Below are 26,040 nucleotides of genomic sequence, written 5' to 3' on the forward strand. Positions count from 1 at the left end.
GATGACTTAATCAAATGAGACCAGCCTAACTTCCTGCTTAGCAACCAGCTCTACAGGCGTAAGGGATCGCTAAAGCCTGATTTAGACTTTGTTGCACGCCAGTGTTGCGCAGCGAAAATAGACAATCTACAACCTCACAGTGCATTACAGCGTGATGCAGCATGAGCTTGTAGGTCTGCCGATTTTAGCGCGCAACACCGATGCAAAACAAAGTATAAATCAAACGTAACACACAGATACCCACACCCAGACCAACAATAACAGTGATTTGTTACAATTCAGCATCCTCGTTCTATTGAGTATGTGTAATAGGTGACTGTGCTGTAGCTAGAAGCATTGTGCGTGTCCCAGGAAGACATTTTAGACAGCGGCCATCAACACAAACACTCTTGTGTTGAACTGAGACAGAGGAGGAGGGTGGGTAAATGAGGGAGTTAAGAGAATGTGTGGGAAAGGTGAAAGAGAGAGGAAGTGTGTCGTTAGGGAGCAGCATTACACTTGTTCTCCTGTGACCTTAATTATCCAATGTATGAGAGTTTGTGAGCGCACGTTCAAACAAGACAACATGCGCATCGAGAGGAAGGTGATGAATGAAAGGGCAAGGAGGGGTAAAGAGAGAGGTGGCAGAGGACAGGCATCCTCTGAATTTATCGTCACTGAAATAAACCGACCGTTCACATAGCAGCCATTTTGCTCTTACTTCATCCTCTGGGAGAGTGAACCCCCACCCACCGAGTATGAAGTCGGAGCATAATGTTTGCTTTGTGAATATGGTAATTTAAAACTGAAATTGAAACGTTTTCCCCCAAAAAAATGTTTTGATGAGTGATTGAATTATAAAGATAGTTTATTATTCAGTTATCAATTTCCAAGTCTAAATCTTTTGATATCAATGACAGCACAGCTCATTAGCAGTTACTGTAGCCACTCAGAGTACCCACTGTATCCTCTCTCATTGCCTCCTTTGACACCACAAACGACAGAGGGGATAGGGACAAAAAGCGTGTTACTTATCTACCCTGGCCCCCACAGGACACAGAGGAGAAATGTCACTTACCGGGCTACGTCTCTGTGACCAGCAAAAAGGAAGAGAGAAGAGACCCCTGGTCAGAGAGTGACAAATCAGTAAAAGAGACATCACATGATACGAATCTGGAGGCTCAAAAAACGACGAACAAGGAGTCATTCATGGATTCATTTTCTCAAGGTGAGACATTATTTGGCGATGCAACACGACCACTTTTAATGACACCGGCTGTACTTTCCTTATTGGGCCTTGCAGAGCTTTCACATGTATGGATAATAATATGCATTTAGCCTATAGAGCACCGAAGTCTGACGTAATTTACGCATCCTACCTGGGTCACGTTCCCCGTTCCCCCCCCATTCTGAATTCCAATAAACGTGTTTAATATTGCGGTATATAAGAACTGTGTTCCAAAAATAAACAAATGATCCCGGAGGTTCGACTCATATGGATATGAAGCATCAACTGACGGCCAGTGGTGGACAGTAACGGAGTAAATGTACTTGAGCACTGTACTTAAGTACAGATTCTGAGGATCTGTACTTTACTTGAGTATTAGATTTTTGTTATACTTATTACTCTTACTTGAGTACATTTCCAAGACAAATATTTTACTTTTACTGGAGTACATTTCTAGGATGCTGCAAAGTACCGAGTACTTTTAAGCCCACTCCACACCAATGTTTCGCCATGCAACTCCTTGCAACATGCAACTATTGCAACTACTTGCAACATGCAACTATTTGCAACTACTTGCAACATGCAACTATTTGCAACTACTTGCAACCATTATCCCCAATGGCAGTTGCAAGGAGTTGCATTGTTTGGTTGACCTTAAAACGGTTTTGTTGCAAGGAGTTGCATTGTTTGGTTGACCTTAAAACGGTTTTGTTGCAAGGAGTTGCGACTAGTTGCATGGTGCGGTTTGGCCTTTAGGTTGGCTGTTTTTTTTTTTCTTCCCTAAAATGCAATTGGCCACACTTCTGCTCTCACACTAGCCGTGTTTCTGGCTTCCCCCTCCGCTCTCCTCTTTGTTACAGCTTGTATGGGTGTATAGGAGTAAAATTATTTAGTTCTGGTTCCTCAGTTTTTACTATGTTTTATAGGTGTTTCTGCAAGCTTTGTATAACGTAGTGGTTCTACAATCTAGCACATCAGTGCATGCAGTGATGTGCTATTACTTTTACTTTAATTATTTATCAAAGCACTTGTACTTTTGAATACTTAAGTATATTTAAAAGCAATGACTTTTTTACTCTAACTTGAGTAATATTTTGACTGAGCTACTTTTACTTGTAGTGGAGTAAATTTAACCAGGAGTATCTGTACTCTTACTCAAGTACAGGGGTCGAGTACTTTGTCCACCTCTGCTGACGGCGAGAAAAGCAGAAAACGGTAACGTAACCGCCGCCGAATTAATTGCATTTTTGCCAGAAACAGACTATCAAATATGAGTGACGGACTATCGGAAACGATACAGAGCCACCTCCCTGACAATAGCGCCGGGACAATTTGTTTATTTTTGGACCAAAATTCTTATATGAGACGATTCTAAGATGACCCAATGTTATTCTCCATAGAGAAATGACCCAGGGGATGAGCGAGTGACGTCAGGACTTCAGTACTCTATACTGTGACATTTCAGCAGCCTCATATCATGGCATTAGCTTAGTACACCACGTATATGCTTTCAGGTTGATAAATCTCGTTGAACAGAAGGCAGCAAAAAAGAGGAGCTGAGGATGACTCATTCACAAACACATGCGTGTGAATGTGTATGTGAGCTTATGCACAGCGCATACAGTAGGGTGTTAGGTTAGATATGTCTGTGTGTGATGAGTGGAGAAATAACAGCCATTTGCAGTCTCCATTTTTTTTAACCACATAAACTCTGGCATCCGTATTCTGGGGGGGAACATTCAGAGAAAATAGCAGATCTACAAGCTCATGACGGGGTGAGCTTTTAGATCGGCTATTTTCGGCAAAGACATTTGGTATTGAGGGAAAAATAAGTGGACCTAGTAAAGAGCCCTGGGGAACCCCAGTCAACTAAATATATACAGGGTTTAAGTGGTTAAAGAAATTGGCCAAATGCTGCATGCACATGACTGCACATCATTCACAGTATCAAAACCCTTTCATCTCCTGCACATAATCTGCATGATGCATCATAATCTTTTTAATATACCTTATCCTTTCATTTTGTCTCATCTTGATAGTCACATCTGCTTTTCTATCATTCAGAGCAAAATTCCCATTCATTTCCTCCTCCGTCCACCCACTGACACTGTTGCTGCTTTTAATTTCTGCAGGGAATCTCTCCATCAACCTACTTCCCGTTGCCATTGCGTCATTGCTCTGTTCCTCTCTCCAGGCATCCCTCATTCTGTGTGTTGGTTCCAGCCATGCAGTGAGCCATGAATGACCATAGTGATGTAACAGGGGGGCTGGCCGCATTAGTGAGAGGATTAATCTGATTGGACACGCTAGGCCGGAGAAGACGATGTGCTCTTGTGTGTCAGTGCCAATCACAATGTGCCTGCCGTATGTACTGAGGAAGAAGGATAGGAAGTGGCGTTGCCGTGGCCTTTTGGTCTGTGTCAGGGACTCGCTGTACCAGCACGCTGCTCATCTACAAACTGTCTGGACACATGCTGTATATCCTACTGAAATATTCTATGGATTAATGCAACCATTCAGATAACATTTTCAACTTCCAAAAGAAAATATAAAAAACCAAAGAATAACATTTTTTTCAAATCCATCCGTTTTCTTTCACTCTAAAACTTGGTTTTCTCATATTGATTATGTCAAATGGTAGAGTCAATATAGACTCTAGAGCAGTGGTTCCTTGAGGGGATTCCAGGGTTGAAAGGTTGAAAAAACACTGCTCTAGAGAATTCCCCAGATTCACAACATATAAAAAAGTGCTTGGTAGCAGAGGAAGTTGACCTTTCCCTGGTCTCCTGTACTACTGTGGTGGTAATACGTAGTAATGGGGCTGAAGCACTGGAATCTCAAGACTCCAGCGCTAATTAAAACCAGATTTATCAGGCCTTACTCAGTGGAAACAACTTGAACTGCATAGACTATAGAACATACACTATGCACACACATTTACACCTCACTCACTTACACATTCCTACTGATAAATACACAAAGAGAAACACAGAAGGGGTATGCCATGGTCACAAAAGGGCAATTAGATTAGCACATGCACTCTACAATGATACCCATGATACAAGCACTGAAAATGCACATTATAATTCCAGTCCATCCATGTATGTTCAGCAAGCGCTGAAGGTGTGTTCCCACCTTGATTTCACACAACACAATACTTTTAGCATTTAGAAGCATGCATAAAAAAAACAAGTAAGTATGCAGATGGAGAAGGTGTTAGAAGCCAAAGAAAGGGACAAATGCAATAGCATGCAAAGCAAATGCTTACCGGACTTCTCTACAGAGGTTAGCATCGTTAGGGAGAGCGAGAGAAAGAAGGGACATGAGAAAAACAGACACAGGAAAAGAGAGATGGGTAGAGGAGTCAGAAACACAGAGGGGAGATGATATTATTACTGCAGGCAATTCAAAGCAAGGCACGTGTATATGAATCATACAGTAGGATTATCTCAGGCTTAGCACTGAACTTTGGTTTAGCATTGAACACTTCGAAAAACAAATGACACTGCATTCATTCATCCATTCAACCAAACATTGTACTAAACTTTTTACTCATTCATAAGTTACAGAGCATTCACGTTTATATTATGCTATTATAGACAGTAGATAACAACCTGGTTAAGATTATATTCGGGATAAGCTATTAATCCGTTTCTTCGTGTCCCATGCAACAATATGTTTCTGTATACATAATGACTGAATGCATGAGGAACATTCTCATTCTCATATTAAATATTACCATGGAAACTGAGTTTATGCAGACTGCGACATGAGACAAGCTGTATACACCCTGTGTCCTAGATACGTTAGTAGGTGTGTAATTCAGTTCTCTAAAACATTTGGATTGCCAAAAATGAAGACTCTGGCAGTGAGTCTTAAAAACCTTTTAGAACAAGGACACACACACAAGCAGTAGAACAGTTTTTCTTTGACCCCTGTACTTCGTCCCTTTAAACCATTTTATGGTCAATCCGTTCCCATGGTTACATAGAGAAGTGTACAGTTGCCAGGGCCAAGGGAAGGCTGTGTGATTCATGTATAATTCATAGGTGAGGGAAAGACTGGACTTCCAGAACTCAGTCCAAACTAGGGTGCTAGATATCTCAATAAAGAGGCCAAGAAGCAGGGAATGGTACTGGCATTTAGACAGATTGCAAACATCCACAATAATGGGAAGTCCCACAGACTAGGTTTGAATACAGATTGGTTTCCAAGCTATGTTAAGTCATTTCACATTGTATAACTACTTCTGTACTTACATCATATATACATGTAAGTCCTAAGTACAGGAGTTCTGAACAGGGTAATCATAATTATAACTTGAGAGAAAACTGCTCTCAATCCTGTTCTACATTACTGTAGAACTCTAACACATCTATCAAAGACATTCAGAGGAATTGAGTTGATTGAGCATAGCTAATATGTAGCAGGATAATCTGTAGGGAAAAGTGTAACAACTAAGCAAAGGAGAACATGCATGGAATCCCAGTGAACTGAACAATCCTATGAGTTGGACACACACCGACCGATGCCAGATTTTAGTCAGATGCTGATCCTGATTTTGGAAAGTATTTGATAGATAAAAAATATATATGAAAAGAACATTTAACTTTAATTTGACAATGAACAAGCAAACACTTAAATATAAAATACACACAAACTGAACTATGTTTTTTTTTTACCACTTAAGCCATATTAAAACATTTGCAAACATTTTCAAAAAGAGCCGATCTACATGGCTCACGAGTGAGGGTGTAGATCAGCTATTTTTGAAAATGTTGGAAAACTATACCGGCTGCAAAATTGCAGATACCGTAAAAAAAAAGTCAAATAATGGCTGATATATCAGCCAAATCAATTTATATCGGTTTGGCCAATATATCAGCCAACATATCTGGCTCGAGTCTAAGACAAACGCACACGTTCATACGTACAGTAGAGTTCATGGCATTAAAAGCACTACACCTGCTCAGCGTTGCACATTAGCAGGGTGAGCAACAGACGTCTTTGAGGTTGGATGAATTATTGAGTCCTGAGGCTCATATGACCGCAGACTGGCTCTCTCTTTGTAGAGCAGACCAACACGCGCGTTCACCGTGCCCACTTTCCTATCTGAATTATTCAGCGTAGGACTGACACTCAACCTAGCTGTGCTCACTGGAAAGTTGGGAGGCCTAATGGGTAGCAGGTGGAGGCCGGGGGAAGCCAGAACCTGCACTCAAGTACCTGAACTGACCAGCACATCCCAGCTAATTAGCCTCTTTTTGAAGGAGACCCGCTTGCTTGTTTGGATCCAAATTCCTCCTTCCTTCTTGAGCAATAGAACCCATCAGCCGAACTGTATTCGAAATGGAACAGCCCATTGCTGGATGTTGTAATGCTCATTCATACTTGGTCACACAATCGTTTTTGCTGCGTAAAACGCTTACTGTATTTGAATAAGTGAAAGGGTTGTTTGACGTAATTATTTAACCCTTATTGTGCATTGTACGAAGTGGAACCGCATTGATGTCAAAGTGGATGTCAGCGCATGCCTTTCCAATTATGACAGGCCATCAACAGTTAAGACGAAGGAGACATATAATCAGCTAATTTGCCCTCGTTAAATGGATATGGGTTCTTATTTCAGTCTGGGATCGAAACCCAGACATTTAATCTCACTGTGACACCCTGGCTCATTAAAATCAAGCTATAATTCTTATCATGGCGGGACTTGTCAGAAGCAGGCCTGTGAATCAACAGTCACAACAGCGGGCACAGTACTAGTAATGCATCAGAAAGAAAAAACGAATTCTTCAAAAAGAATGAGGAATGAAGTTGCACACTCCTGGAGCTGTGTGAACAGAATACAGATACACAAACACACACAAACACGCATACTGTAGATCAGTGGTTCTCAAACTTTTTCATGTCAAGGACCCCCAAATTGATACGTATTTGGCCGTGGACCCCCATCTGAAAATATGTTGTGCCCCCCCTTACAAGATTTGTGTTAGAATGTTTAAAGAATATTCCAAATATTCTTTTTTTTTGTGGAAAATAGCAGATCTACAAGCTCACAACGCGTCGCTTTGCGAAACGTTGTGAGCTTGTAGATCGGCTATTTTCAAATGCATAGATCACGTCCGTACAAACACCAAGAGCGAGTCACGCAGTGACGTCACAGCTACTCACCATAGGAGCCGGGGAAAGAGCTATGTTGCCTATGGACACTTTCAGTTCTTCTACTGAAGGCGCTATCACAGTAGTACTGTCTTTCGGCATGGGTCTGATCTTGATTTTGAACTTTTTACGATGATCCTCCTCTCCTTCCGACTCGTCAGAGGAGAAGAAATGTGCCTTGGCTTTGGGCGCAGGTGGAAACCAAGAGTTAAGGATGGTAGTGGTTCCTGAGTTCCCGAACTGTCGACTATTGTTTTGGTGTACGTTACCTTGAAACACTGTAGCTTGAAGCAAAATACAAGACGTTTGGGGTATTTTATCAAAATGCAACTGGAATCAAAACTAGGAAACACATCTGCATATGTTAATCAACTGAAGGTTATACATGAACCCAATTAAAACATATGTAGTGCAGATCACGTTCTTGGTACTATAGCCATTTTAACTCTGACCACAAATGTAATTGTGTGCCTAGCCGTCGTCATAGTCTGCGTGTCTGTCTAACTCAGCTCAATATTAGTCTGCGGTCAGTCTATTAGAAGGTAATTACAGATAGATGAACATCCTTTTGAGTCAGACGACAAACAGCAAAGCCTCAGTTCAGTTCAATACTAGCTGATGGTCTGGGTATAACTGTATCGATTAGAGTGATATTTCCAGGCTTCACGAGGAGGCTACAGGGCTTTTCTCTGTCTGGTGACTCAGTAGTGTGACTCATGGGTTTCATCATGGTTTCTATTTAAATGTAGGTACTGTACCGGTAACCATTTAATAATTTATTTATGTGTAGGCAGTTATTACAGTATTACCTATGTATTGAGTGATATTACCATTATAAGTACAGTACAAAGTGATCTTTATAAGAGTAGGCTAAACCCCATACTGTAGTTGAGGCATCTGTACACAACTGTACACATCTATAAACCGAGTATGGCAAGGATATCTCCTCCTTCCTCCTCCTCCTCAGGTCTGTTGCTGTAGCCCTCGTCATCCAGATCAGGAGCGTTCTGAAAACACACACAGGACAATAAAAACCTGTATAAAATGGTTTGCCTACGTAGGATTATCTCATCAATATGACACATTAGTTAATGATGATAGCTGGATATAATTCCTTTTTTTCCTTTAACAGGTCCGTTCATGAAAGTCCTTACGGTCTTGTTTCCAATGAGGGCCTGTGAGCAATTAGGTGTCAAGAGTCTTGCTCAGGGACAAATTTCATTTCATCGACACATTTGCTGGCCTGGCCTGGAATCGTACCTGGGGCAACCAGGGCCTCTGGCTCCCTAGGCGGGCTCACTAACCACTCAGCTATGGCCGCCCCTAAGCAAGGCCTGGCCTATCAAGCCAAGCACGGGTTGAGGAGTTGTACAGTCTTATTGCTGCTGGTAGAAAATATCTCCTACTGTATAGCGCTCCTTGTTGCAACTTGGGCGTAACAGTCTGTTGCTAAAGGAGCTTTTCTGCCCTGCCACAGTGTCATGTAAGGGGATGAGAGGGATTGATGCTTTGTAATGTATTCTAATGCTAGCAAAAAAGTGAAAGTTGTGAAATGTACGAGTACCGTAACTCCAATAACCAATTTTGTACTGTCCTTTAGCCCCAGGAGTTTTGGAAATACTACTGACATACTGTAAAACAGCTTACAAACGGGAATCCTGTTACGGGATAATAGACATTTGCTCAAAAAGTTCAAAGACTTTGTCAATCACGGGTGGCGCTGTGAAGGCAGGAATCAGTCAGGTCTTTTAATCACTTGAACTCTAGCATCCTTATTCTGGGTAGAAAATACTGCAAGAATAGCAGATCTACAAGCTCACGATGCGTCGTGAGCTTGTAAATTGGCTATTTTCAGCAAACATTATTTGGTGTACACTGTACAGGGACAAAAGGAGGAGGCCTTTTTTTTCTTTTCTCTTTTTAATTTCGCACACAGAGCCAGGAGATAATCCAAAGATTTACTGCTCCATTCACTTCCTGGTTAAAGCATTTGGGAAATATTGTATCTCGGCTCCTGTGTTTTACCATGTATTTTTGGCGAGACATGCTATTTTCAACGGCGTATGACAAGCGAACAGGAGGTTGCGATGACATTTTAAATCACCAGGGCTGATTTGTTTATTTTTGAAACACAGTTCTTACATGGTGCGATCTAAGATTTCCCTATGGAATTTTCAATAGAAAAAATTACTCAGGGGGATAGCGGCCTCTAGTGGCAGTAATGTCAGACTTTCGTTATTTACTTATCTGGTATAACTCCTTTGATCCATCCACATTATTATAAATACTGTTTACCTTGTACTTTACGTCCACAAATTGCTCACTAGCATATTGATTTGGCCATGACGTGGATAAAGACTACGGGCAGTAACAGAGGTGAAGGTTAGAATGAAAGTAGCTACTAGTCATTAAAGTCTCGATCAATACAAATGTAAACAAATGGGCCGCATAAAAATAGCTTTACAAATTGCAACATAAATACCTGCTGACTAACCAACTGACAGAAAACGTATAGGGCTTTAGCTAAATTAAAATAAAATCCTATACGTTTACTTACAAATCTGTCCCAGTCAATCTCTCCATAGAAGCCGTTGGGAGCCCCATTGGCCTTCCTCTGGGGCTGATGAAAAGAGGACAAGAAAAAGAAACTCACACCAAGCAATGGAAGTACAGAAACACTACCAAACCATGCACTACTCTATTACCACCAGATGGATCTATATTCTATGCTAGCTATTAAGGAGCTCGAGTGCAAAGCATTGTTTCTGGTTCTGTCTTTTATGGCTCAGTTTGGTCTGACACACTTATCAGTGCCTTTAAACTGTCAGGAGCTGGACTGCAGTAGGTTATGAGCTCCTCGGGACAGCTCTCCTGATGATTGTTAAGGTCCAGTCTACGGACCCAAGATGAGTGAATTTGTAGGTTATACAACCTAGTAGGGGGCCGTAAACTGGCAAAATCTGTGCAAGCTTTTAAATCACCTCTTAATGTGTTTTTCTTTCTTTTTTACAAACAATATTTTGGTACCAAAATATTTGGTAGCTTTGGTAACAATTTGGAATTAACCAATCTTACTTTTAGTACATTAAACTGATTCTTCTGCTACACTAAACACAGTGTACCACTGTTTGGAAATGTGCTATAAAGATATTTATATATATTTATAATGTATTTATACGCATGCTGGGAAAAATGTAAGAATGGATGTGGATTACAATAATACTAAAATGTAGGGCAAATTGAGAAATAAAACTAAAACAAGGATCAAGGCAGTATCAAGTTCAAATATATTTTGTATTTTAATTATACATAATTATGCACTCTACTCTAAGTGCTACATGACTAGAGGATTCTAGGGATTATTCTACTCTACAGTAGGATTTGAATAACCCTTGGTACCGATTCAACTTCTTCGGGTTCCTGCCAAGCAAGAAGGACCAGAACACAGAAAATTACAATGATATAATCAGAAAAGTATAGAATTATATGTTTTATCAATCCATGAATTGTTGTTGCTAAAATAGTTCACATACACTGATGACTACATGGCCTTCTGTGTAGCGTTCGTGTCTTATTGTTCAGACTGTATCAAGTCATAACAGTAGAAGATCAAGCTTGTACAGTACAATACAATCAGGTGTTTTCTTTGACCGACTGACAATCCATAAGATTTCATCAGCTACTGATTATTAAAAGTTGTCTCATACTTACACCCCCCTCTCTGTCTGGGGACCCCCTAAAAGGAAGAGAAATCGAGAGACAGCAGAGAAGAGGGCGAGAAGAGACAGACAGAGAAAAAAAAAGAAAATTGTGCAGATTTTGAACAACTTGCCAAATTGTAGAGTAGAAAAATATTTATCCATACAGCCATCTGTGTACAAACTCTCACAAACCCACAACATATTAACTAATAAGATCTTAATCCAAATCACACAAAGGTTTATTTTGTTTTTCATGGGGCAACTTGGGCCACGTTATTGGGACTCTACTCAATAACAGCGGTCCAAATCCTTTTCCAAGTGTGTACACAGTATGGGCTTCTTGTGTATCCAGCATCTGTTCATTCTCACAGACACCAATCTGGTGAGGCTAGTGAAGTTAAAGTAAAGAAAAACATTGTTATTCAGTCTGTGTTGTAGCAGTTTACAGCGGACAGGAGGAGGACTTACGTGGAGTCATTGTCCTTCTCTTTCTTCCGTATCCCGAAGGCCTTCCTGGTACGTTTTTTCAATCCTAAAACAGAAGGGAGAGTGGAGATTAAGTATATGAGGTAGAGATATATCCATATCATATCAGTACATTTACAGTTTAGAACGACTATAGGCAACAAGCAGCCACAGATATGTGTATGTGTGTGCACACACACACACACACACACACACACACACACACACACACACACACACACACACACACACACACACACACACACACACACACACACACACACACACACACACACACACACACACACACACACACACACACACACACACACACACACGAGTGGGTGGGAGCTCGGCTTCAAATGGACAGCATCAGAGGGCCAGCTCCACAGTAGCAACCAGTGGACTAAAGGTGAGGTTTTCATGCATTATTGAGCAACAGACCGTAGTCTGAAGCCAAACGCTTTTTCAGGGCTAAAACTGTGCTCATGGTCATGGGCCATGGCAGATTGATCCAGGGCCTTAAAAGTGTCAGAGCTTGTTTATTATTGGCAGATCCATCAGCACTCTATAAAAATCCATGCATCAAAGAACAGAAATAATGCGTGCAGCCTTGAGGCACAGGGAAACAACCACATTTTTTGCTGACAAGTACAATCGATTCTTGTCCGTCATGTTGCATGGAAGGTTGTCGGTTCAAAACCTATGGCTGACAAGAATACTCTGGACATAATGAGTGGATTATCACCTCATGTCAACGCCTCTGTGGCCAAGACAATGAACTGTTTGCTTCAAATGTAGGCATCCAATTATTAATCTATTCCTACTGTAGCTCTTCTGCATCAAATAAAACGGAGTACTGCTCAGCATCGATAGATTGCATCCTGCTATGAAAACATGTACATCTATTGAAAGTTAACTTCATTGCCTCTGCAGCACAGCATTCCTGTTGATGAAAGTGGCTCATAAAAGAGTCAAGTTAAATTACTTGAAACAGAATAATGAGGTGGTGACGAGAAGAGACCATTAACCACATGAACCCTAACTTCCCCATTCTGGGCATGTCATTATAGACAAAGATTTAGCGAAAATATGCAAACTATCTGTGAAAATAGCATAGATTGTAGCTATTTTCAGCACATAGTTTTGGTGTAGATGGAAAAACAGGGGACCAACTTAAGTACAGACCCATGGGGAATCCTGGTCAAATAAGTACTTTAAGTGGTAAATTCTATAAAATATACTACTTCGGTGAAAACCTCATGCACACAGGTTAGAACGAAGGAGCATAATAATAGCTAATGCTGATCATTGGCTTCAAAGCTAAACCAAATCAATGCCAAAAACAGAGTCTATGCTCTTTGCACCTGCTGTATAAACAGATGTTTGTTTATAAAAACTCTACGACCATGTCCTTAGTACTGAATCTGTCACATTTCTCAGAGTACTCCTTTCATGGCGAATTCATTTGAGTAACCACAATTGTCTTAACATAACACTACAATAAAACATATGGGTCCCAACACAGTTTTCCTTCTCTCTCATTCTTTCTGGTCTGTCCTTGGATGCTAGCTCTCATCACGTCATCTCTCTGCATCATCTGCCTGTTCGCCATCACACAGAGACAACACAGGCATCTGATACTGACACTCATGCACGTGTGCACACGCGCGCGCACACACACACACACACACACACACAGTATCTATATCCCTTCTCTTGAGCCTGATGCTCAAATTCAACACCAATGGCTCCACTCATGAATAAGAAAGAAATGTGTGTGCGTGTGCGTGCGTGTGCGTGTGTGTGTGTGTGTGTGTGTGTGTGTGTGTGTGTGTGTGTGTGTGTGTGTGTGTGTGTGTGTGTGCAAGCACGCATGTGAGTTGGAACATAGTAAATTAGTCAGCTGCTCTATGGCAGTAAATTAGTCAGCTGCTCTATGGCATGTTTGTTTTTGCATTTCATAATATCTATACAGCCAAATATATGCATATTCATATATGGGGTTCCACACCTAGTGCAACACACAGCAACGATGTCTGTTGCGACTACAAGGTGCACTTGTGAACCGGATCAGAACCGCATCTGGAGGACTTTGGCCTAAAGCCTATATCCATACAGCCAAACTATACAAGACTTCCTTAACCACTTAAACCCTCTAGACTTAGTAAATTGGACCCGAGTTGGCTCTGTACTTTTTTTGCTTTTCTTCCACACCAAAGCACTGCACCAAAAATAGATGATCTACAAGCTGTAAGCTGACAATGTGTCGCAATGATAATGCATGATAGTTCAGTTACACACAAAATGTTGTACATGTTGTAATGTGCTTGGGGTGGGAAGTTAGTAAGTGCTCTTTTTCTTGGCCACAGATACTTTCTCTCCTCTAGCTCCAGTGTCAGCGTGACAGGAGCCCGAATGGAGAATTGATCCAGAGAGGCCAGCTCGCAGCGGTGACTAGCCTCACCCAGAGACTCCCATTGACCTAGCTAAAGTATACTGTAGTTATCACCCCCTGCATCCTATGAATGGTCGCCATCATAGCCCATACAAAGCCCTTACTACAGTGTAGAGGCACAAGCATACCTTTCACAAGCAGACACTCACACCATACCCTTAAGTCTTGTACAAATTACGGATGCACTAATTCTGGTCCGATACCAGTGTTTAATATAACAATTTGGCAGTTGGCCAATATTGATACACTCAATCAAACACATTTTATAAAATAACATTTAATATTGCTTTCTTTCACATGACTTCACATTTTTGTGAAAAATAACCGTTTCAAAAACTACCTTAATTAAAAACATCGGTGAATGTCATCTTATTTGCCGATAGAGAGTTACAGTAGACCATCATTCAGCCCAGGGCACTATTGAGGATGAATGAATCATACTGTGTAAAACCTACAAGTGGATGGACATGTAGAAGATGGAAGATGTGGACAAAATCCACTCAAAACTAACCAAATGATTGATTTGAAAGCCACTCAAAACTCAGAAATAGAAATGGATGCCATGTGATGGATGAAATGCACTCAAAACTCATCTGTTGTGCTCTTTTATGAAATGTAGTGATGTAGCTACCTTAAAAAACAGCTGAACTACTTGAGTTACATTATTCAGAAAGTAGAGAGAAGTTTTGTTTCTTTGTACCATGAAAAGGTCTTTAATACTTTTACTTTTGATACTTGTACTTTTGATACTTCAATACATCTTTAATACATATTTACTGGACTGTCACTGGAAGAAGGAAGCCCAGGAGTGAATGAGATCATAATATAGGAATTGACAGGTGCTATAGAATAGTTATAACAACTAGTGGTAGAGATATAGACCTCCCTGTAGACTAGACCTCAAGTGGTCCGCGAAGCATTCGGACCCCCGGTTGGGGTTCACTGCGTTAACACATTTACCGCCGGGCCCGTAGTTCTACGGGCCGTTAAATCCAACGGTTAAGCGCCAATCCCGTAGCCTACGGGCTGTGGTGCTTTTTCCTTTTTTTCGAATTTTTTTTTTTTTTTAATTTTCTAGGGGGACCATTTTCAGTGTAACACCACCCGATCGGACCGGAAGTGCGATCACGTTTTTTGTTTCCCGTCTGTATCCATTCTAAGTCGTACACAAAAAGCCCTGTAAAACCTAAACAGGACATGTAGTTTTTCATCCTCGCATTTCCCATGTTAACATAAACGATCAGAACTCAAACATGGCGGCTCCGTTTGACACGCGGTCTCGACGAGTAGACACCAGGACATGTGCCCGTTGTTTACAAACAGTGGATCGGGCAATCTAAAGGATTTTAACGGGGCCTATGGCGACCTGAAAAAAACAAAAAACAACAATAAAACCTTGGCACTGGTGAGTACATTATGAGATTAGCCCTTGGCGGTGGATGTGTTAAACACACACACACGATCCTCCTTCGTTGTCATAGAGACAGAAAAGTTATTGTCCCGGCCGGCTAGTGTCCTCTCTCAACGTGAAAATACTTGAAATAATTTACTTTCTGACACGGGAGGACCATGACAACAGACCCAGTGGCCGTGCATGCATGCGCACGTGGCCGCGCATGCGAAGCAACGGCAAAAACTGCCGCCGTAGAGTTAGACAGTTTCAAAAAAAGGCTAATAAACAGCCTGAATTTGGGAAAAGTGAAAAACAGGCTTCCTCACAGTGTGCATATGCTAATGGTCAATGGCCGTGTGCAAGTGCAGAGCAATTGCTTAAGCCGATGAGTACAGCCAAGCAAGTCAGACAAAGAGAGTGTGACTGACTGACATTCCTAGAATTATATAGGAAGATATAGGAAGATCACTGTGCAGCAGGGTTTCAGTAAAATGTCTGTCCTAACAGAGAAGTCTTAAAACTTTGACAATCAAGAAAAGTGGAGAAGGAATCAGTGTGCACTGAATTTATTTATAGTGAATTTAACTTTTAGATATTGAAGCACAAACATCACCAGTTCCTCCATATATCCATGGTAAAATATCAGTCTTCTCTCTTCTGTGCATAAATAACAGATACCAAACAATATTTTCTCTCTTGTGCAGTCTCTCTCTCTCTGTGTAGCTTTGTTCCTTTACTTTCCTCATTCTATTTCCTCACTTGCAAATGCAGAATTCCTTCCCAGTAGGAGCTGACAGGTTTACAACTGTGTTAATGAGAGACTCCCTCCATGTTCGCTCTCTCTCTGTATGTCTATAAACTATTTTAGCCAATCATTTGTTGACTGCCAAAGAGTATGATCAGCATTTATAGTATTTGTTACAGCAGCAAATAAAGGTGACCCTGCCTTCTGTCTTATGGTATACTGTATGTGCTCTTTTAAACACGTTATGTATGTAATTTTTTAAGGTACTATATTATTGAGGAATCATACTATTCAGCAGAGCGAGAGCCTCTTCAGTACTGCCCCTGGGAATAGAAAGCTGAAAAAAAAATCTCTCTCTCTCTCTCTCTCTCTCTCACACACACACATATGAATTCCCATGCCAGGGCGAAAACAGAGTCCAGGCCAAAATCCAATTCAGTGACATAGAATTGAAAACACATGAAGGCATAAAGCAGGGGTTAATTAGTGGCCGGGAAAATAACAGTGTGCGGTACACACGATTTAATGACTTAATGGCTTCCGTTGAGGGGCCTGCTAGCTAGCGGAAGTGCTAACGTGATTAGCGGTCTGTCTTAAAGACACAGTAAAGTAATTGCATGCGAAGCCACAGAATCTGGTGCCAAACACAGAGAACACCACCCTGCAAACTACAAGAGTCAGGCTGAAATAGTCAGTCGGTGACCACTGTGTAGGGTGACCACCTTCAAACAGGCCCATTGAGGGACAGATGAACCCGTTTCGCGGGACATCGTGGGACACGAGGACCCCCCGTGCATGAGGACCCCCCGAAAATTGTTCGCGGTTCTGGGCGGATTGGGTTTTTTTTTTCTCCAGTTTTTGGTTCCTTTATTTTGGTTTTAGGGTTAGGATTAGGTTAGCGTTATGTTATGTTAAATTCTTATTTTTGCCTGATTTTACCGATTTATTATCAGTCATATATTAGATTTTCGGGACATTGCACTGCTTGTGCGGGACGCGGGACAGAGGGTCCAATTTCGGGACTGTCCCACGAATTTCGGGACGGGTGGTCACCCTACCACTGTGTGTGTACCAAAAGTAGCTCACTTCACAGCAGAGAGATCCATCGGGTCTGACAGCAGATGGCAGTAGGAATGCCACCCTGTGTACCACATAGTGTGTTATTATAGCAGCACCACCCTACGAACTACAGGAAGAGGCCTGAGCTCACACTGCTTTAAATAAGGAAAGCCGCATTGAAACTGAGGAGGCTATTTAGAACATAGTTTCTCTTAACGTTATTCGACCACACTGACTATAAGGACACGTTCTTATTTACAGCAACAGCTGAGGGCATAAGTTGTAGACACACAGACCTGGGAGGGACCCCAGTGTAAACACAATCCTGCATTGCAGGTCTCTACCATGTCTCAATTGGGGTTTTCATGAGTTGGCCTTTCTTGTGCCTTCTCCAGGGATGGTAAAACCCTGATTGTTCTGTACCAATGAGCTATATTATGTCTGGGGGAGGCACAGAAAAGCCCCATCCACTCATTTCAATTAAAGTTGCTCACCCAGTGCATACTCCCCTCCTTCCAGGTTTGGGCCAATATGTTTGATGACATTATGGGCCAATAAGCATGCACATTTGTGTCCTTTATGTGTCTAGGTTACAAACTACCTCCATGCGCAAGCCCCGTGAGTCAAGCCCATTGGTAGAGCCCCTTTTGCTCGTTCATGTTTTGGGCCCAAACGTGTAGTACCACAGTTGACCACTTGTCAACTTTTACTTCAAAAAGACCTTCCATCCTGGGGGCATGTTCTCTGCCCCCCTCACCTCCCCTTCAACTTCCACTTCCAGAGACTATGCTGCCTTACACTCACACCTTTTAAACACTTTGTCTAAGGGTAATATTGTCGCTGTCGGTAAGAAACCTTGTATCTCCATATTTCAAATGTATGTTTTTTCGTGAATGAATGCCCTACTTCGTCATACTACAGTCACCTTTTTTAAGTGACACTGAAAGAGGCCAAGTTTGTCTGTGGGTAAATATTGAACCAATGAAAAGTATTGACAGAGCTTGTGACTAAATAATAGCTATGTTGGATCCATTAGAATACGTTTTCTGAAAAGTAACAGTTTTGATTATACAAGGTTTCCACCCGACAGCAACCTTTAAGTATACGCACTTTCAATCTAGAAATAGAGTTCACTGAGTATTTCTGTGTCGTTTTCCTGTTTCCCAACTCTGTGTTAGTGAACATTGGTTTAGTTTCTGATTCCATCTTAGCGGTCTAGAGACGTCATGAGAAGTTTAAAAGACAACCGAAATGGAATGAGAAAAGTAATAGTGATGTAATTACAGCTAAACCAAGTTCTGTTTGGACACATCAGCAAAAAGTCCTAATAAAAACAGAGAGGTTATGCATTCCTAATATTCAGTGGTACTCAGGACATTCATAAATGAATAGGAACAGAACATTTTCAAAGACCACTGACAAACTTTGAAACTATAAGCTTTGAATGCTGCGCCTCTGTCCCAGCAGGGGACCTAGTGTGTGTGTGTGTGTGTGTGTGTGTGTGTGTGTGTGTGTGTGTGTGTGTGTGTGTGTGTGTGTGTGTGTGTGTGTGTGTGTGTGTGTGTGTGTGTGTGTATGTGCGTGCATGCATTTATTTTATGTCCGTTTGTCTGAGCATATTTCATGTGCATTAGCTTTGTCATTAGGGTGCTTTCTGACCCAAATACTAACAAGGTCTAACTGGGTAAGATGCAACACGCACATAAAACCAGAGGAACACCGTTTTGCTGTCCATGACTGGGTCTTTCAGTGTTTGGGAAGCAGAGGTAGCTTTTACAAGCTGTTCCAAAGTGGGGGGAAACTGAAGAGGCACTTTATCGTTCAACCGCAGACACTACTTTAGTCTTGTGCTGCCAGCCACGGCCGACCAGAGCCGGCCTGGCCACTCCACACAGTGAATGGAGGTCCTGTGTCGCTGTGCATGATAAGCAGAGAGGGGAAGGGAATACAGCGCTGTGCTTGAGAAGCACATGTATCAGACATACAATACACAATATCGTGACATCTTTGGTCCATCCCCAGATGAGCCATACGGTGGTGTGAGAAGAATGATCAAATCCTTGCTTTCTGTGTAGATTTTGAATCTGGTTGTGACCAAGCAGAATAGATGCACTGGTGTGACAGATAGGCTAATGGAATTATAGGAAAATAAGACAGACAGGTTAGGTGACAGGTAGAAAGAATGACAAGACATACACTCTGTCACGCAGTGAGGCAGATCAGTAATCTATAATGATGCGCACCTGTGGACCAGGGTGAGGAGAAAAAAATATTTATATAAGAACCATGACTCATAGCTGATGCAACATCAATTGTTGCCCTATGATTCAAGAGGGAATCAAAATCAGTGGAGCTTCCCATCATCTCTACAGCCTGGGAGGATGTCTGAAAAGAATTCATTGTGGATGTCTCTATTCCTTAATATCAGGCTGCCCCAACAAGTCTCTAAAGACTCTCCAGCTGGTCCAGACTGCTGCTGTGCATGTACTGACAAGAAAATAGATAATTATTTCTCTGCACGGGCTCCCCATAAAATCCAGAATATAATTTAAAATACTTCTCCCCACCTATTAAGCCCTTAAAGCTCTAATCTGGAACTTATTTTAATGAATAAAACATTATTTCAACCAATCAAGCTAGTTATATGTTAATAACAATGCACGTCTGCAAGTTGGAGGTGGTCTCCCTCTTCAGTTGAGAAATACAGCTACTGGTTGACTAATAGTACTGCCTGAAGCTCATAAGTGCAACATATCCCCTTAGGCCGGCCGAGGATTCCCTCTTGAAACCAGTGTGTGAGTGTGGGTGTTGCCAGACAACTTGTTGTAGGCCTCCTACTCTCCCTTGGAGACCAGTCCTCAGCTATTCCAGCCACGTCTTCCTATCACAACACATCACCACAGCGCCCGCAGAAGAGAGAAAGGCCAAAAGCAGATCCCCCCACCACCCTCCCCACCCTCCCACCCCTTTCTTAACATCAATATCTGACAGTGCCCAGAAATGTCATTCACAGTCGCTCGGCTGAATTCCATTACCACAGAGAAGAGAGACATAACGTTCCCCCTTTGCCTAACCATGCATGTTACAGTAAGACAGAGCTACCTGGCACATTTACTTAGCCTAGAACTAATGTCCAACAATCAGTTCAGCTAGAGCAGCAGCCATTTCACAGAGGGTGGAGAAAGGAGAGGCATCAGTCGTATTTGGGTGTCCTGCACCGACCTAACACTCACTGTGCACCGAGTAGACACTTAACCCTGCATCTCCAGTGTGCTCCAAATGAGACTGGTTTGAGTCATTCCTTTCCTCATAGTAATGTCTCTTGCTGCAATATTGAAAATAAATGAATGTAAGTAATGTAATTAATTCAATGATCACACCTACAATATTTAATAGAAGATTCTATAATGATAAATGAGCAAACTTTCATTATACTGTATATAATGTATCAATTTGATTCAGATTCCTGTAAAGTAACATTTTGTTTGCCATGCTACTTCAGCAGCACCGGCTGATGGGAACAAAAGAGACAAAGAGAACAAAGGAACATTGTGAGACAGTAAAACTATCAATCCCCATCATGCTTCCATCCATACTATATTGCACTTCCATACTAACCATAACTACATGTTAGGTACTACATGGGCATAAACTACAGCATGACAAAACAACAGGGTTGCAGCAGACAAAAGTGGGAAGGTGGACTGTATCAATCCAAGTCTCATCAGTAAAAGATGGCAAATACATTTGTATAAGTATACTGTATGTATACACATATTTAGCATATGTGTCCCTGTTCTGTTTGCTGCTTCAGCCTGAGACATCTAGACCTCAGTGAGGTCAGGGGGTAGGGGGGCGTTCAAAGCTTTAGTCTGACTAAAGTCACAGTTGAGTAACATATTGATTGTCTACATCGTCTCCTGTTCTTTTCTCTGTTAAGAGTCATTAGCAATAGCTTACAGGGCCACTGCTAAACAGGTGAAACAAAATAATGGACATGATGCCGGGCTGATGATAGCACTGCAAGTTTTTATGACGTTTCTTCTTGTGGTATAAAACGAGACGGGGTCAGCCTTGCCCAAATATGTTGTGAGGCCACCTGAGATGATGAATTCACAAAATATGAAAATATAAAATATGCACAATATCTGAGAATACAGTATTAGAAAATGTTAGGGAATTTCTATACTATGTGCCGGTGATATGCAAGATTCATATTATACATTGTATGTATATGAGTAAATACTCAAGTATGTATTTGAGTAAATAAAATACTCAAACACTTAAGTTAAAACTGGTCAGACAGATTACAGACGAGTAGATTGCTTCATCACTGTCTGCTTGAACTGCTATATTAAGAATGATGAAACATGATGACAGATATGATACTGTATCTGTATGGGTCACACTGGCCAATAAAAAGAATACCCCTGGATTGCTTGGATCATGACAACTCCCCATAATATAGGCATTTACGCCTGACAAGATTATCCTTTTTATGTTTTCTTCAAAACACACTACTCCTAAACATTTTGTCCAAAACTCACAAATTCTCTCTGGAGTCATATGATCAAGATGTATCAGTCAGAATTTTCATATTCCATTCCGATTGGCTTCAAAATGTGTGTGAGGGGCCTGTGTTGCAAAGAAAATGCCACAAATTATAAACGCAGCATCCGATCTGCCTCACATTTTAATCACACATTGAGGGGCGCACAAACAGCAAACAACACAAGAGCCAAAAATTTCACTTCCACCCATAGATGCCACAAATGCTACACATGTCACTGGTTGTTGAGCACAAAATGCTCTCATGTGTCATGTGACAATGACCGTCAAAGAGGGTTTTCATACTCCATACATGTTTGCCTGTTATTAGATTCAGAAAATTGTGGGCTTCTTACAAAAAATGCCATATATCATGAACACAACATCCAATCATCCCCAAATTAGAATCACATGTTGAGGGGCCTCTATAGAGCACAGCACACATCCAGTGCAGAAGGGCAGTTTGTCTGTCGTACAAACTCTCCCGCAGCTTCCTCATATCTCAAGAGCTGCACTCCACAACTGACACAGCCCTAGGTAGGCAACCCGGCCTGGCGGAGATCTGCACTCAGAGGAGCAAACCTTTCTATTTGGGAAATGTGTTTCATAACCACAGTGTGAATTCATCAGCATGACAGGTAGCTGTACTGTTATTTTCCAAACCATTATTCCCCCATGAGTAACCATGCATAATATCTATCAGCAAAATTATTGTGAGTTGTAAGCAGCGAGCCAGCAGTCAAGGATAAACTATAATGGAAGCATCTATAACACTGCAGGCCCATGAAAACTAAAAAAAATAAAAAAATAAAATAATGAAAAGGAATGGAAGATATTAAAAGATAAACAACAAAACAAAAAAAAACATACTAAATCTTTATAGCTCTTAGCATTGTTCCCTGGCTATTTTTGGCACGGTACACTGCAGTCCTGGATTCGTTTTCTGTGTATAGACCCAATCTGATTCTGATTCCTTCATAGAGGGAGAACCTGGAGCAATGGACGCAATGGAAGATGAATGTGGGGTGTTTCACACGCTCTCCATGAACTCTCACTTTTATCTGACAGCTACATCTGCCTCTCTGTACGTCTTTTAACAACACTTCCATTCAAGCTGCCAGGGCACAAATCTGTCCACTACTCAAACTGAGAAACAGTGCCATTGTCCTTTGAGTTTTTTTTATAAAGCTCAATATAGAGGGGTAGTCATAAGTTTTTATTTTCTCGACACCTTCACTTTTGAACCACATGAACAATAGCGTCCTTATTCTGGGAGCAAACATTCGGTGAAAATAGCCAATCATCAAACTACAAAGTCACAACATGGGACTCCAGTCAATGAAATATATAGGGTTTAAGTGGTTAAAATGTTATTTATCCATTAAAGTTAATAGAACACTCCTTGTCCTGCATGAAAATATGCTACATAAACAAAATCTTTCTCATCAAGAAGAAACTGTGTTCACTAAGCATCAGATGGGCGTTGCGAAGGAGCTATATGGAATGCTAATTATTGACCTAAAAAATGCAACAGCTAATAACCTTTGTACATTGACAAAGTTAACTGTGGATATTGAATATTGTCACAGTTGGCTTTGCCAGAGGAGTGACAAGGACTCCAGCCAAGTGTTACACTGAGTGTTTGGGATATACAGCCCAGTGTAACTGACTACAGGTGCGGTGGTCTCAAAAACAAAGGAAAACTGGCAGAAAAAGACTCGCAGGATGATCCTTAGACCGAGACTGATGAAAAAACTGAAGAAAATAAATGTTAATTTTATCATGCTCATAAAGTGCTCTGTGCTCAAAGTGAAAGGTGCAAAAAAGCAGCAAATTTTTCGGTCATAGGACCTTCGTCAGTGCTGCATGAATGAATCACAGACAGACATGTTGCTCTTATAGGGCTCTAGATCAGCTCAAGTGCAGAGGATCAGGGTCATCAAGGCAACTAATCAAAGACATCACCGGCATGGCAATAGTGGGGCGTGGAGTCCGTGGACATAATATTACAAATCAAAACGACATAAGGTTATAACAGCATTACACATGGAATCATAATGTACAGACCATGTCAAATATAAACATGTTACTCAGGACATTTACATTCTTTTTAATCTTAAATAACCCATTAAATCACAACATATTCAATAAAGGGTTCCTATAGCACTGGGGGGAGAGGTCTTCATTCATACCACCCAGGTTAACAGAATGTAAATAGAAAATCCATCTGGATTCAGTTTTGGGAATTTGGTGTCTAAATCGCCACCTTCTGGATTTCTTAACTTGTTCTATTACCAAAAAATTACATATCTACTGTTGCGTGACCAGCTTTCATAAAGTGTCTGGCAATATAATGTCCTTGCGTCTACTGGCACTCATGTGTTCTACAATGTGTGCGCCCTGATTGGATTTCTGGTTGTTCGATTTAGTCAAAGCAGAGTCAAGCCACTTTCTAGGGTAACCTGAACCTCAACAAAATTTCTGTCTCTCCCTCTCATTCTCAAAATCTGATTGAGGATTCCTGGCATATGTAGGCGACAAATGATGAACTGTATTGTGTATGTAAAGTTGTTTTATTTTCCATTGATGCAGTTGAATACTGTAGCTCTGTTAGTACCAAAGGTATGGTTAGGGGGTTTGAAACAAACTCATAAATGAATTGATTTGATATTCAAACCATGAACACAGTATTTTCTATTATGACAGAACATGTTTTTGACAGAATCTTGACTGTTCTGTCGTGCAGCCCCTCCCTGAAGTCATTACTATTCATTACATTTTTCTAAAATCTTAAAAGACATCTGAGTCCAACCCATAAACAGGAAAAGGAAGTGGATAAAACCATCTTCTCTAGCCCCTGTGGATCCTGAGGATAAAGTTCCACTTGATTGCAAATGGTAACTTTGTAGATTATTTTGTTAAAGGTAATTTCAACACACATCTTAGATTAATTTGTATTTTGCTACATTAAGAAGTTAAACAGGGTCACCTGTCTACTATAGCTAGAACTCTGTTGAGAGTTGAAGATAGGATGCCATATGTCTCCTACCCTGCATGCCTACGGTACATACAGTATACATGCATGCAGTAGCTCCTTGTGACACATTCCTGGTTAGATTCTTGAGGACGTGGAAAGAATCACTTTACAAAGGGACCAAATGAGGTTATAACTTAGGTTTAGTAGTACGGGTGAATTTGCGATGAAACGGTAAATACGTTTTACGACAGCCATATTGTGTCATGTTAGTGTACAGTCAATCTTTACGACGTTATGATACACAGAATCATGTCAGAGCACAGTAGCATAATTCCTCTACTGAGTAGTATGTGGTGTGTCCTTCAAATCTCAATGTATTATACACTCGTATAATACATTGGCATTGAGTACACGACTCAATGCCAAATCCACATTGTCAGTGCCATTGCACCAAAGCAACCAATCACTTAAATGGCTTTCATCCCACCCCCTAGCCTCACGCTGGCGAGAGACTGTGTGAATCATAACATAAGACTTCACCAATGGTCCATAAATACCCCTGCATGCGTTTTATTGTCATAAGGGCAGAAAGACAAATCACGTCATATATCCAGGATAATTTTTATGTTATTTCAGATAAATTTGAAAGTATCTTGGGAAGCGTCAGAGGAACAACCACTGCAATTAGCTAATATAGTAAGCTTATTACAGCATGGCATTGAGACTGCTTTTGTCAGCAGTCCACTGATTTACACAGAGATGCTATCTAATATTATTTACATGGGTTTTTCTTGCTCGCTACAACACAGTAGAGAAACACAGTGCTCAACATCTGAAAACATGCAGCAGATGGGAAGCTTGAGTGATACTTGCCCTTGTCCTCTCTCTCTCTCTCTCTCTCTATCTCTCTCACTTCCTCAGGCTGCGTTTGAATGGCTTCACGTGTGTGTGCACAAACATTCACGTGATGGTAGGGAAGGCTGTCAACCTGACGTCCCGATTTTGGGCATGTCTTTATAGACACATTTTTTCAAAAACATTCAAAAATGTCTCTATCAAGCTTTTCAAAAATAGAGCTTGTAGATGCTTAAGTGATTAAAAATGGAGTTGCCATGGAAGGTGGTGTGTGTGTGTGTGTGTGTGTGTGTGTGTGTGTGTGTGTGTGTGTGTGTGTGTGTGTGTTAGCCATAGGCTAATTTATAACTTGGATGCACCTTCCCTCAAGCTTTATTAGTCGGATATGCCCATAAATCACAGTGTTATGTCCCTATAGGTCAGCATGGCTGAAATGCACTGCTAGTTTGGGAACATATACAGTAGTTGGT

General features: G+C 41.2%; 1 protein-coding gene across 10 annotated transcripts in view; it reads right to left on the reverse strand.

Annotated features, from left to right (window-relative positions):
* sgip1a (SH3GL interacting endocytic adaptor 1a) overlaps positions 1–26,040 on the reverse strand; it is a 74,372-nt gene that overhangs the window by 23,901 nt on the left and 24,431 nt on the right. For 8 of the 10 annotated variants that reach the window (XM_080431847.1, XM_080431848.1, XM_080431854.1 and 5 more), the window contains exons 3-8: positions 11,539–11,602; positions 11,081–11,105; positions 9,927–9,989; positions 8,313–8,376; positions 7,382–7,563; positions 1,058–1,069 (exon numbers count right to left, since the gene is read on the reverse strand). In XM_080431847.1, coding sequence (XP_080287973.1) covers positions 1,058–1,069; positions 7,382–7,563; positions 8,313–8,376; positions 9,927–9,989; positions 11,081–11,105; positions 11,539–11,602 — 410 coding nt within the window. The remainder of the gene's footprint in view (positions 1–1,057; positions 1,070–7,381; positions 7,564–8,312; positions 8,377–9,926; positions 9,990–11,080; positions 11,106–11,538; positions 11,603–26,040) is intronic. The other 2 variants (XM_080431851.1, XM_080431850.1) reach the window with 1 other exon arrangement.

Source organism: Gymnoscopelus braueri (genome assembly GCF_963280865.1).
Source record: "Gymnoscopelus braueri genome assembly, chromosome: 6".
In the NCBI taxonomy this organism is placed as follows: Eukaryota; Metazoa; Chordata; class Actinopteri; order Myctophiformes; family Myctophidae; genus Gymnoscopelus; species Gymnoscopelus braueri.